The 13,595-nt window shown below is 37.6% G+C and overlaps 1 protein-coding gene across 1 annotated transcript in view; it reads left to right on the forward strand.

Annotated features, from left to right (window-relative positions):
- Positions 1–13,595, forward strand: part of LOC105915574 (cadherin-7) — a 149,490-nt gene that overhangs the window by 118,819 nt on the left and 17,076 nt on the right. The window contains exons 9-10 of the mRNA XM_036129314.1: positions 5,534–5,651; positions 9,670–9,918. Coding sequence (XP_035985207.1) covers positions 5,534–5,651; positions 9,670–9,918 — 367 coding nt within the window. The remainder of the gene's footprint in view (positions 1–5,533; positions 5,652–9,669; positions 9,919–13,595) is intronic.

A 13,595-nucleotide genomic window follows, 5' to 3' on the forward strand; every position in this document is an offset into this window, starting at 1 on the left:
CCACCTACACAAATACTTAATACCTGACAGCTTGTAACCAGCAGCATTTAATCACAGCTGACAACTGATAATCCATGTCTCTGCCCTGATGGATCATTGACTTTAATTTTTTCTCTTCATCACCCTCCTAGCCCCTCCCTCCTTATTTTTGTTTTCATGTTAGACACAAAGCTATTTGGGGCTGGAAGATGTGATAATCATGTGTGAATTGCTTCTAAGAATCTCTTGGATCACATCCACATCCATGGGTGTTAGCTGTCACAGGGTTGAGTTCCTAGATCTCTAACAAAAGACTCAGGAGGCTTGATCTAAATTTATGTGGACAACGCCACAGTAACTCCAACTTTGATGGTCGATTCAGCGGTTATCATTATTCGTCCATATGGCGTCTGTGTGTGTGATGTTCCTCTCATGCGCAAGATGTACAGATTCAGATTTTCTTTTTTCCTCCCTCTTTTTTTCTGGCTGCTCAAATTAGCGTTTTTTTTTTTTAAGAGATAACTCGATTTCTAGAGAGTGGATTTGTATGAATAAAACAATCATTATGGCACATGCAGCTGGGTGTGGATAAACTGGATTATTTAGTAATGCTTCCTCCGATCTTTATACTTGTCAACGCTGTTGCATGATGAAGGGGGTAAGGCTCGTCTCTGTCCGAGGTTCAGAGGCGGAACAGAAAGGACCGAAACAAACAGCTTCCACTTGTTTCACTCACAGATATGAATTCTTGTCTTGTACAACGCCTCGAGCGAGAGCAGTTCTTATCGTGAGTCATTTTCATTCCAAATAATGAAGTAAACATGCCTGGCTGCACAGCGTACACATTTATTTTGGACAGCATTAGTGTCACGACACGAGGCGGACTGACCTGGCATTGTATTTATTTTTCATATGGCGCTCAAGGCCAATAGATCCGATGCTATTTGGGATATTAGAGTAAGAGGATTGTGAGTGCTGTCAACTTTCCCTGGGAGAGCAGGATTTTCTTTCTCTCACAGTAAACAGTAAATAGCTTTGTTTTATCATTGCCTTAATTAATTCTGCCAAAAGATTGTTTTGATAATTATTTCATAATTTATTTATGAAAGACATTTATAAAGTGAGTCACCTCTTGCGGAAGATAAGAAATCAAAATGAGTAAGGACTCGGTGGTTGTTTTTCAACCCAATTCCAAGTTCCGATTTTTGCAGAATTCTGACCTGCTGATGTCGACTCCGGAAAATTCCTATTTCTCTTTCTGAGAAGTTCGCTCACTCACTGCTTTGAGGTACATACAGTGCTACTACAGGATTGCAGCCATGTTTGCGGTCAGAACTGCCATAATTCCTTTGCGGTGTCACCAGGTTTACTGCTGATTCGTCATCTGTCAGGTGAATATGGAGGCTATTTGAGTACAAATAATTGTAAAGTTTAAGAAACAGTTTCAGATCACCTTAGCTTTGTGACGTGCTACATTACTCTGCTGGAAGTAGCCATCAGAAAGTGCATAGTGCTCCAAAAGGGATGAAAATGTTCAGGTACTCACCAAGGCTATAGCATTTAAAATATGCTCCATGATGTTAAATTGTTACCCAGTGTGGTTCCATCATTTCTAACTTGACAAGCCAGAATGTAGCACTCTCGCTTTAGTTCACCTCATTATCAATCTGGGCGTCAACTAATAAGTTTGGGGAAAGAGTGACATTCAGTAGAGCCTTCTGAGCTGATTGGGTGAAGCTACACCTAGTGTCCACCTACCAAAGTTTGGTTTTATCCATTCACTGTATCAAATGAAAATGTTGTAAGCAGGCACAAACATCTTTGGCATCTAAAAATGGACAACACACTTCTTGTTGTTTTTCTTTCATAAATTTAATCATAGATTGTAACCAAAACAGATGTGATAGCAGCAGCTACACGAACGTCCTCCTGCGCTGCCCTGTTCAAGTTGATTCAGCACCTCTTGGTTTCATCACAGCTGTGTGTCCCGACTTAAACCATAATACTCCAGCGTGATTGGTCAACTCATACTGGGCCACAAGACAAATACCGAAATTCAACTTGTTGCATGATTTCAAGTTGTGACCATATGCTGACCCTTCCATTTAAATGCTGAAGCCAAAATTAAGATTAATCAACATTGTTCTAAATGTTTTATTCTCACATGGCACATTTAGCAATTTCACCTTTTTGTAGTTTTTGTTTCATACAGTCTTATAAATAGCAGCATCTACAGAGGGATGTCTTGCATTTTGTACCGATGATTTTAAAGCTTTTTTTTATGTCGTTGAAATATGCTTGGAGGCTGCTGGAGGACATGCTTGATATCCACCACCAGCCTAAGCCTATAGCAGCTTAACTTCAGAGATGCCTCAGGATAACCTACATCAGTCTAACTATGAACTTTGTTTAAAAGTAAAGTTTTAAGCCTCATCTTAAAAGTAGACAGGGTGTCTGCCTCATGGACTAAAACTGGGAGCTGCTTTCACAGGAGAGACATGCCTCCCATTCTACTTTTATAGACTCTAGGAACCACCAACAGACCTGCAGTCTGAGAGCGAAGTGCTCTGTTAGGAACATATGGGGTAATCAGAGCTCTGATATATGATGGAGGTTGATTATTAAGGGCATTATATATTAAAATTATAATTTTAAATTATGTTCTTGATTTAACAGAAAGCCAATGAAGGGAAGCTAAAAAGGGGAAATATGATCCCACTTTTAAGTCTTCATCAGAACTCTTGCTGCAGTGTTTTGGATCAGCTGAAAGTTTTGAACTGCCTGAAGTTTTGTGGACTTCCTGATAATATCCAACACAAATGAAATTGTCATGCCTTACGTATTGATGACAACCTTTTACTATCCGCAGCTATTTTTTCCTATCACATCTACATAGGATAGGGATGCTGTAAGGTCATGTTTTTAAATGACCTGAAGTGTTATTACATTGAAATAATTTTATGTTAATCGTAAACAGGTGAAATGTGCTTTAGACAAACAGCTGGGACAGAAAAAAATAATCTTTTTACAATGATTTGCTTTGGACAAATCACTTCCTAAAAGAAAACATTTTACCCCTAAAAGGTTGCTAAACTCTTGCCAAATAAGCACTTACTGTACTACAGGAAACAAATGAAACAGAGCCACTGCCAATAGTTATAAAACAAACCTTTTCCATCAATAGGAATCAAGTTGGTTTTCTCTAATCCACTCACTCTGTGGCTTGGCCCCTCAGAAGGGATTTTTACTTTGATATGTTTAAACATGTCATAATGAAAAGCACCAGACATACAGTGCTTTGGAGAAAAAATATTTACCACCTTACACGTCCCTTCCATTTTTACTTTTTTGTCACTTGTAGATGTTTTACATCAATTTTGTTATATCAAACAATGAAGAAATGCAAAATGCAGCTTTCAAATGACATTGTGATATATTAAGGAAAAATAATATATCTAAACCAATTTGGCCCTATGTGGAAAAGTAACTGTTCAAAAAGCCTAATAACTGGTCTTTTCACCCTTGATGTCAAAAGCTACCATTGTAGAGTTGTTACAATTGGCAACAAGTCGTTTACATCACTACGGAGGAATTTAGTCCAACTCTTTGCAGAATTGTTTTAGGTATGCCACATTGTAGGATTTTGTTTCTTAGCAGCTTATTTAAGGGTAATACCACAGCACATCGTTCTTACAATTTGAAAAGAATGTGCTGGTATGTTTCTTCTAAGATCACAACAGAGTTAATATTCCCCTTCAGGATCTTCTTGTAGAGAACAGAATTGACAGTTCAATATGTTGGTCAGGTCGTTATACAGCAATGCAGCCCCAAACCATGACACCATCATGTTTAAAAGATGTTGTTTTTTCCCCGAAATGCTGTAACATGGCTCACATCTTCCAAAATGTTTTACTTTTGTCAAAGCCAAAATATATTTTTTCCAAAAGTTTTGAGGATTATCAAGGTATGTAGCTGAGATCAAGATGTTTTTTTTTTGGTTTTTTTTGTGGGGGGTGGGGGAGCTAAAGGGTCTTATTATTAAATTAAATTATTAAAGTACCACATTTGGGCAGACTGTATTGTCAGTTCAGCGTGGGAAGCTATGGAACAGTCTGCCATAATCCCTAAGAAAATGTCCCACATACAACATTTTTAAAGGCCAATTAAAAAGCTGGCTCTGGTCAAATCAGAAATGCACTCACCGGTAAAATTAACTATAATGTACTGTATTCGAATGGTTCCATGGATGATTGGTCTCCTCCAAGTAGAATGTGTTTATGGATATGTATGAATGTAAGCATGTTAAGCTGTGTCGGTGTACTTTGTATAATAGGTTATTGTCATAATTATATTGTGCATTGTGAATATGTCTACTAGAAAGATGTGTTTTAGATAGAAAGAATGTTTTTTAAGGGTTTGAGAGGGCGGCGCTTTGTGACGGCACGCGTGGCTCCGTGATTACGATTGGTCAAGAGGAAGCAGTGTCTGTAGCATCAACTAATATGAAGGGTTTTTAGACATGTATTGTGTAATATTATTTTCTTTTCCTCTTACCCCTAGGGCAACGGATGGAAATTAGCCTTTGGCTAGAATCCGGTGTGTTTTAAATTCATGTTGCTATCATCATGTATGTCTATTAACATGATCTGTCTCTTTCAAATAAATAAATACATACGTTAGAACAGGAACACCAAGCTTAACTGATGAAAAAGAGTCTGCGGTGTTCCAGATGTTTTGAAGTATTTTGATGAGGTATTTTGATAAGGTATTTTTGATTTGACCTCCTTGATGAGTTGTCCATGTGTTCTTGGAGTGATTTGGGTAGGCTGGCTCCTTCTGGGAAGGTTAACCACTGTGCCATGTTTTCTGGTGATTTGCCCTCTCTGTTTTTGACTTGAGTCCAAAACCCTTAAAATAGCTTTGTAAATCTTTACAGAATGAAAGATGTCAATCGTTCTTGTTTTCATTTGTTCTTTCTTTAAATCAGAACATGAAGTGATTCTTTTTAAGATCTTCAATCCTACTTCATTTTGTCAGAAAGGTGCAAATTAAGGGATTTTATTTTAAAGGTCTGGCAATATTTAAGCTGCAGTGTGGTAAATTAAACCAAACTGATTGATGGAAGTTACTTTGTTGTTTAAAAATTATATTTATAACAGCGATTATCATTATTGTCCTATATATGTTAGTTTAGATAGCTTTCTTTACTTTTATACATAAAATCCTCATTTAGAAACTGCTTTTTATATTTATTCAGGTTATATCTGGCTGAATGATTTTTTTTTTAAGCTGAAACATTCAAATGTGCTCAAAAAAGTCAAAACGGAGGAAATCCTTTGGGCAAATACTTTTACATGACACTATATAAAGGCCTAATGACAGTGCACTCATCTTGGTGATTCGGTGAGGAAGAGCTTGGGCGCATCTTCTAACTTCATGCACACATTAAACTGTTTACAGCTTCAGTTCACAGCTAATCGGACTGTGAGATCAGATAAAGATCAGCCGGCTAACTGATCCTAAATGTCTGTGGTGTTGTTTTTCTCCTCTTCAGGTGATTCAGACCATCAGTGCGGTGGATAAGGACGAGCCTCAAAGCGGGCATCGCTTTTATTTCGCCCTGGATGCAACCGTCGCTGGCAACATGAACTTCACCCTGCGAGATAACAAAGGTGCTTTTGTTTGTCACTCATTGATGCTCTTCAAACATAGTGTTATACTAATCATTGAAAATTTTGATAGAAGGGTGTCAGACACGATCCTCAGAACTTTCTGAGTGTTTGCTGCTAAAAGCCCCAACAAGTTGTTGGAGTTAATGGAAAGTCCGAGAGAAAGTTTGGTGCCTTGACTTAATTAGGAAGTGGAGGCCATGATTAAGGGCTCTATTTTGGCATGTGTTGTTTAGTTCAGCAGTTGTTGCTTTTGTTTATTTTCAGTTTGTGAATTGCTTATTCTTTTGATATTTGTTTCACTTCTATTGTTTTATCTATCCCTTTTTTGTCAAATGAAGAATATTAGTTATACTTCTTTCAACTAACTACATGAATTAGTTTTTTTTATAGATTGTATATGAAAAGTATCACAATTAATTGCAACTCCTTATTAATTAAATAAAACAATCAGCTCAAAATTAACATTTAGAATGTAGTCTGACAAAGTCCTATGCCAGATATAAAATATACAATAACAAAAACCTGTCCTTTAAAAGTTAAAGTATGGAATACCTCATACAAGATACAAACAGGAAACAATGAAACAAAAACATTAAATAAATGTTTGATTTTTGATCAGATTTTTTCCTTTATCTCTGAAAGATAAAACAAACATTAACATAAACCGACACTGTTTACTGTTAGTCAAGGTTCCTTGCCGCCCATTTCAAGTTAGCCTACAGCATCTCAATGAGATCAAGATCTGACCTTTGACTTATGCCAGGATTTTTCAGGACTTTCTTTTTCTTAATTCATTCAGTCCTTGGCAAATTTACTGCTACAGTTTGGGTCATTGTCATGCTGCAAAGTCCAGCTCCACTTAAATAAGATTTTTTTTTTCACATATAGTGTGGGATTTTCTTAAACCACCCTTGGAAAATTTGGAGAATTCATGATGCATTATGCAATGGTAAGCTGAACAAATCCTTCTACAGCAAAGCATCCCAGACCAAGGCACTTACAACCCTGATTATCACAGTCGCTATGATGTTCTTTTCCTGGAATGCTGTATTTGGTTTACACCAAACATTTCATTCTGTTCCAAGGTCCAAATAATGCCAAATTAGACTAATCTGTCCAAAAAAACGTGATCTCATGATCTTTGTCTAAATCTTCTCTGGCAAAGTTCAGCCTGCCTTCGTGTTTGTCTTGATAGTGGCGGTTTCTATCCTGCACACATCCCATGAAAGTTGTGCTTTACAATTGTACAGGCGTGCACTCTGGCATCAACAGTAGCACAAGCCTACAGCCCCCGTAAGGAGGTTTCAGGGTTTCAAGGAAACTTTTTTGAATGTCTTGCGAGCTGCTCTCTGTGTAAACTTGGTTTGGGCAGCTACCTGTATACCATTCTCTGGGAGTTCTTTAAATCCCTTACCAGACATGAAAGCTGTTATCTAGTGAATAGCTCTTTCAATCTCATCATAGTGTTCACTGTCACTTCAACAGTCATGAGCACACCAAACTAAATGTCTGTGGTTCGGACATGGTAGGCTCCTTCAAAAGGGAAGAATCAATCAATCAATCAATCAATCAATCAATCAATCAATCAGCTTTATTTCTAAAGCACAGTTTAAAAACCACATGGCTGACGAAAGTGCTGTACATTAAAACACGAAAAGGTTAAAAACATACAAAACATACACACACAACATCAAAAGCTAAAATCCAGCTTAAAATGCCATACACAACAAGATCACATGGTATTAAAAGCAAGGAAATAAGTGTGTTTTAGAGTAACAGTGTTCTAATCATGCAGACGTGATCTGATACTCTTGTGGGATAGGATCATTTTATCTGGGAATAAATGTGAGAATGTGTTGATCTAACCCCCACGCAAAATAAATAAATAGCATTTTGTAGATTACATTGTACATTTTTTTTCTTGTTTTTGTTTTATTTTATTACTAAAATTTCTTCTGCATTGTTAAAATGTATCAGCTATCCACAAGTCTGACTACATTAGGAATATCCCAGGCTGCCATATAACTCCCTGATTTTTATGCACATGAAGGTATGTCAAGATGGGTACGAGTTTGTTGCTTGTTCCCTTTGAATTTAACCTGTCAATGCAATTGACTCTGCCCGTGTCTCACTGCAACTCTGTATAACATACACCGCCTACGCTTCATTTCTGTTTATCAAGACTTACAGCTAAATAAAAAAAAAACATATGTGACATACCTCTATTTGACACCATGTAGTTTGCAACAGCATCCTTTCTGTACATCACAATATACCTTTAGCCTTTACACAAAAGATGAAACCGCTTGTATACTGTCATACTCTGCTACCCACCCACACATAAAAGTGTGTGGTAAACTTTGTTTTAATTTCTATATAGATGTATGGACTTAAGAGCGTTCCACTTGACTCTATGATTATGTGCTTTCAAAAACCCTGCTGCTTTGCAAAGAAAAGGAAACATGTTCAGAGCTGGTGGACTCTCTGAGTCAATGCCTGTGTTGAGTGGTTCACTCACCTGAGTGGGAGATAAGCTGAGGCTGTCTTCATACTTTTCTCAAGGTGCAGCAGCCACCATGCTGTGCCAGAGTAATCCACATGAGTGCTAACACATGTTAAACACTGAAGTGTATGTTCAAGGGAACTGCAAGCAGATTAGTAGAAAGTTGGACTGGTGACAGTTTTGGGGAGCCTGTTTAAAAAAAAAAAGTACTGTGGCAAACCATTTTTGAGGAACAAATCATTTATACAAAAGACACTTTGCTGACTTTGTGTGAATTTTTTTATACTTACTATGTAGATTCACATAATGTATAAATTGGCCTTTTTGACATGAAATGTTGGTTTTATACATTTGAATTTGAATCTTTTAGGAAATAAGCATCTTGAGTTATTCACTTGCCCAAGTAGGCAAAGAACCGCATATTCATGGGTACCATAAAGATGCTTGCGAAAAGCTTTCCTACAATAGTTGATGCATTCCTTGCTGCAATTTTAAAGCCCTTTTAGTAAGAGGAATGGTATTAATGTTCATATTTGCAGTAGGGAAAATGGGCAAGTACATTTGGCCATATCTTGTCATTCTTACTGTAAAAATGCTATTTTAATGACGTCAGAGCTTTAAAACCACAATTCTTTAAATCAAATGTTTCAGAATTTATACTATTTCCATAGAGCTATTTTACCAACCTCGACTAACTGTGTTGGGACAGACTGTATCTTCATCTCTAAGCTCTAATTTAATTCCTGAATTCAGACATTACAAATGTTTATATGCCTGAAAACTAGGACGAGTATGTTGTCTTTCCAAAACCATCACATAAGCAGCAGGAAGGAGATGACCAATGGTTGAGAGCAACATTAACATCTTTGTAAGGATATGTGAGTTAATGCCCTGCATCTCATCTAAATTTTTGACTAATAATTTTTAAACTAGCCTCAGCTAGGACATAGCTGCCTCATATTCTAAGTGATTGTTTTTTTTACATCTCAAGTCAACCAGCTGTTCTTTTTTAATTCTCCATGATCAGGTTGTCTTTACAGTAGAACCCCTACTTGTAATACATTTCACCTTTTTTTTCCTCAGACTTCTGAAAGCAATCTGAGTATCCCACCGACAAAGGAACCGCCTTTCAAAGTAAAATCTACATTTCAATCACGACGGCTCAGTTTGAGAGTGAATTTCATTCAACTGATACAGTCTTCGTGAAACGCTTTTCTTTCCTTTTAGCGACTATAATGGGCCTTTGTTTTCCTGATGCTCTCTTTCATACTGAGATTTGACATAAATTTTTTTACCATCAAACCAAAGCTGTTAGTAGCCCAACAGGTGGTCAAGACCAGGGAGAGGCACCACCGTGTGTCATGTAATAAACTGTGTTAATGATACCATCTGTTAGCCTTTCTGCTAAAGTCATTTCAAAATGCATGACCAAAGCATATATTACGCCTCCTACTCTTTATATATCTAAGTTGCATGGACGCATCATGACACTTGCCTTTTTCTCTCTTCTTACAGACAACACAGCATCCATACTGACAAAGCGAGGTGGCTTTAGGAGACGCGAGCAGCCCGTGTATCGACTGCCAGTGTTGATTACAGACAATGGAAGGCCCGCCCTCAGCAGCACAAACACGCTCTCGGTGCGCGTGTGCGACTGCGACTCTGACGGTGTGGCCCTATCTTGTGGCGCGGTGGCCTACACGGCGACTGGCCTTAGCACCGGCGCCCTCCTGGCTATTCTGGGCTGCATCATCACACTGCTGGGTAAGAGCTGGATGACCTCGGCGCGAGAAATATAAAGCTGTGTTGCGGCTGTTTGTTTTTTCCCTTCGCTGTACTAGTCAGTGTAAAGGTCAGGGTGGGCTGCTTTAATATTGGAAAAAGGTTGCGGATACGGGTTTTATGCTTGTAGTTCCTTTTTTTTCTGTAATGTAGCCATTGAGTTCAAGCACCAAAGTGCAATAAAAATGGTTCCTGGAATGTTAAAGCATTTATTTAGAAAAAAACGACAACATAAAATGAGGTGCAGTGATGTGCAATAAGTTTATTTACTGGTGGTGACAAAGAGCTAAAAGGTTTGTCATTTCTAGATCCGTAAGAAATTATTTTTGAGTGTTTTATTAACGTGTTTTTGCGGTGCAACCCATATTATGCTACAGTGCTGCGAAAAAAAGTAGTTGCCTCTCTAACAGTTTTTTTTCTCTTTTTTTCTACCACATCTTCTTTTTGTTTCTGTCTTTCTTTTATTGTTTATTTGCACAGGGAAAAGTGTTACGTATCAACAAAGACTGAACACTTTAACATTTATAGTCTTTGTTAATTTACATGTCCCCTGATGGGCCTTTGAATCAGAAAAATCAAGCAAATGCCAAGAAAAGGTTTTCAACTTATAAGTTTAGTAAAGTAAAAAGCTAGCCCTATGTGCAAAGAAGTAATGTTATTATAGTATTCCTAGTTTTGGAATAATTAAAGATATAGTGGACTTTTTTTTCTGGAAATGTAGGTAAGAAACGCCCAAGTCACTTTTTAAACACCTGCAGATGCACAAGACCACCCTTACCTGTGCTTCCGCTCCTCAGGGGCATCGTGTGAAAGCATCTCCCCAAATCCGCTCTGATCTTGTCTATGTCTTTCTTCTGAGGCCTTCCTCTTCTTCTCATAAACTTGTAAGACAGTTTACTTCTTGCGAATCTCAGCCATTTTCAAAGTATGCAGCGAGAGCAGTGGAGCTACAATGAATGGCTGAAAATGAAGCTCACTGGATACATAAACACTAGAAGTGAGCATGTGCAGCAAGAGGAACCGACCAATAGATAAGACGATCCCGCTGGAACTCCAAGTCTAAAGAAGATCTTTAATTACGATCAACCCCACTTTATGAAAGCCGAGTTCAGTTTGATTTGGTGCGATTATTGCCAGACCTATAGAGGCAAGAAATCACTTCAGTACGACTTGTCTGACAACAACAAGACGACGGGGGAAGAGAGCCTAACATGGTGATAATAGCTGCATGCTCTCTAGCTGCTTTGCGGTTTCAGAAACTGGATGTCTGGCTGTAACTGATGAATCCTCTAAACACTCTCCACCACAAAATCTTGGACAATGTGCTCCTGTTGATGTCGAAGAGTGTAATGTTCATGGAAACCTTTGGCATCAAAAGAAACACAAAGAGAAGTTGAACTATTGTCAGAGAGGATTTAGACAAAGATCACAACGTCTGAAATTCTTCTTTGGACACCAATGTGCAATAAGTTTTATGGTCGTCAAGGCCGTTTTAAAAATATTCCAACGGCAGATACTAATTGGTGCAAATGTACCTGGAAAAGAACGACCAACGTTTTTAGCTGGAAAAAGTTATTCACAATACAACCAAAACATCAAAGGTACAAGGCGAAATTACCTTCGTCTGGTTTGTATTGTGGTGTAAGGCAATTAAAAAATAATTGAACATCAGTGAACCTCTTTATCTGGTGTATTGTGATCAGTTGTAGCCAATGTTAGCTCTAGTGTCTGTGAATCAACATGTTGTGCACTGTGGTGATATTGGTGGCTGGAAGTGTTGTGGGGAATAGAAAAATCCTTGCTGTACAATTTGCACAAAGCCATACTCTTACTCTTGCCATTGTTCCTACCTCCAGTCTGCACACAATGTTCAATTCCAGATGTTGCATTTGCTTCTAGGTCTCGCTATCACATCTGATTAAGTCAGCAAGGAAGACTGAAACTACATTTTTTTATATTTACTTTTCTTTTTTTTTTCTCTTCAAATCTGTTTACCAACACAACTGTTAAATCCAGTTCTCCGAGTGAAAGCAGCGCTTGATGCATAATATTTTGATCGTTTGTTTTTTTTCAATAATATCTTTTGAAGTCTTCCCACTAACAGAGAAAGATGAGAAGTTTTGAGAAAAAAATTATATATTAGAATATTTGAAAAAAAAAAAAACTGCAAAACTGATTTCCTTTTAGCAAAAAGAAAACACAAACTATTCCTCTTCTCTCACCCCTTCGCCTCCATTAAAATTCAGTCCCTTAGCTAATCTAGGATGTGGGCAGTGCATTGACAGTTTATACACTCTACATTAGCGCTGCCGTGCTCCCTCATAGTCTGCCTGAACTTCCACCTTTACAAACTCAGCTCTGTTTGTCTGTTCAGCTGCTGTGGGAATTATTTAAAAATACAAACCCAAGCAGTTCAGGGAGTAGTTCAGATGTATGTGGAGGTAAAGCAGGGATACAGTCCCGTACGTGGGAGCAAAGTGCACCTTACTGTGTGCGGCTAGTCCTGACCTGTCTTCATGCAGTCGAAGAGCCGTGATATCTGATGTTCTTGCACTGGTGGTCAAAACCAGGAAGGAAAAATCTTCCCTTACATTCCCTTATCCTGTAAAAACACGTGACCTTGGTCATGCAGCTCTGAATTGACACTGCTGTTTACAACACCAAGAAAACCCAGGATCAAAGATCAGTTCTGTACGGTTATTGTTTTTGGAGGCTCTTTTCTTTTTAGGAGGGATTTTTTATTTTTTTTTTGTAGCAAGTGGTCACATTGACTTCAAAGCCCAATTTTGGGAGAAACTGAGAATTTGGGAAGTGGGGGGCTGCTTTGATATACTGACCGTGATAACCTTGTGCATAAAAGTTTTACTGTTTTAAAATTTTAAATAAAAGCAAAAAAAAATTTGGAATTGACAGATCTAATTGTCTTTAGTATAAATCTGAACATCTATGGGCACAGATGCACATAAAGAGACTAAAAGACACTTTAACACTTTAATCTAAAAATGTGGTCTTAATTTAAAGAAGTATTGAGAATAAATTCAAAACAAATTTCAAGTCAAATACAATATTTGCAAGATAATCTAGAAAATCTGTGAAAAAGTTTTACCATTCATTTTTGCTTACTGTGCAATATGTGCCTTTTATTTCTGCTTTGCCTTTTAGAAAAAAAACAATAATAGACTAAAATGTTGTTTTTAGCCAGATGATTATCATTATCCGCCTTAGTAGCTAGCCTGCAGTGAATTGTATTTTAACTGCAATTCAAACGTGATATTTATTAGAGTTTAGCTTTTTATTGTGTCAGAAGCATAAATGTACATAAGCAGAGTAAAAGAAAACACTTTTTATGAAGTTAGAAATGTAACTATTAATTAAATTTTAATCATTGTAATAGAGTTAAAACCAAAGCTGGCCGAAGCGCCAGATGTGCGCACTAGAGGGGTTTAGAGGAACACACAACAGCAGCACCGTGGTACATCTCGTTAATTAACTCGCATCAATCAGTGCCTTTAACACACTGGCTTTATGCGAAGTGAGCCGAGACAGAAATAATACTTGACTCCAGCCAGGGCTAGATTATTTTTTTTAAAGTGTTTTTATGTTCCTCAATAGAACAGGTTTGAAAAGTCTTTTCTTTTTTCTTTTTTTTTTTGGGCAAG

This window comes from Fundulus heteroclitus, unplaced genomic scaffold, assembly GCF_011125445.2.
Source record: "Fundulus heteroclitus isolate FHET01 unplaced genomic scaffold, MU-UCD_Fhet_4.1 scaffold_155, whole genome shotgun sequence".
NCBI lineage: Eukaryota > Metazoa > Chordata > Actinopteri > Cyprinodontiformes > Fundulidae > Fundulus > Fundulus heteroclitus.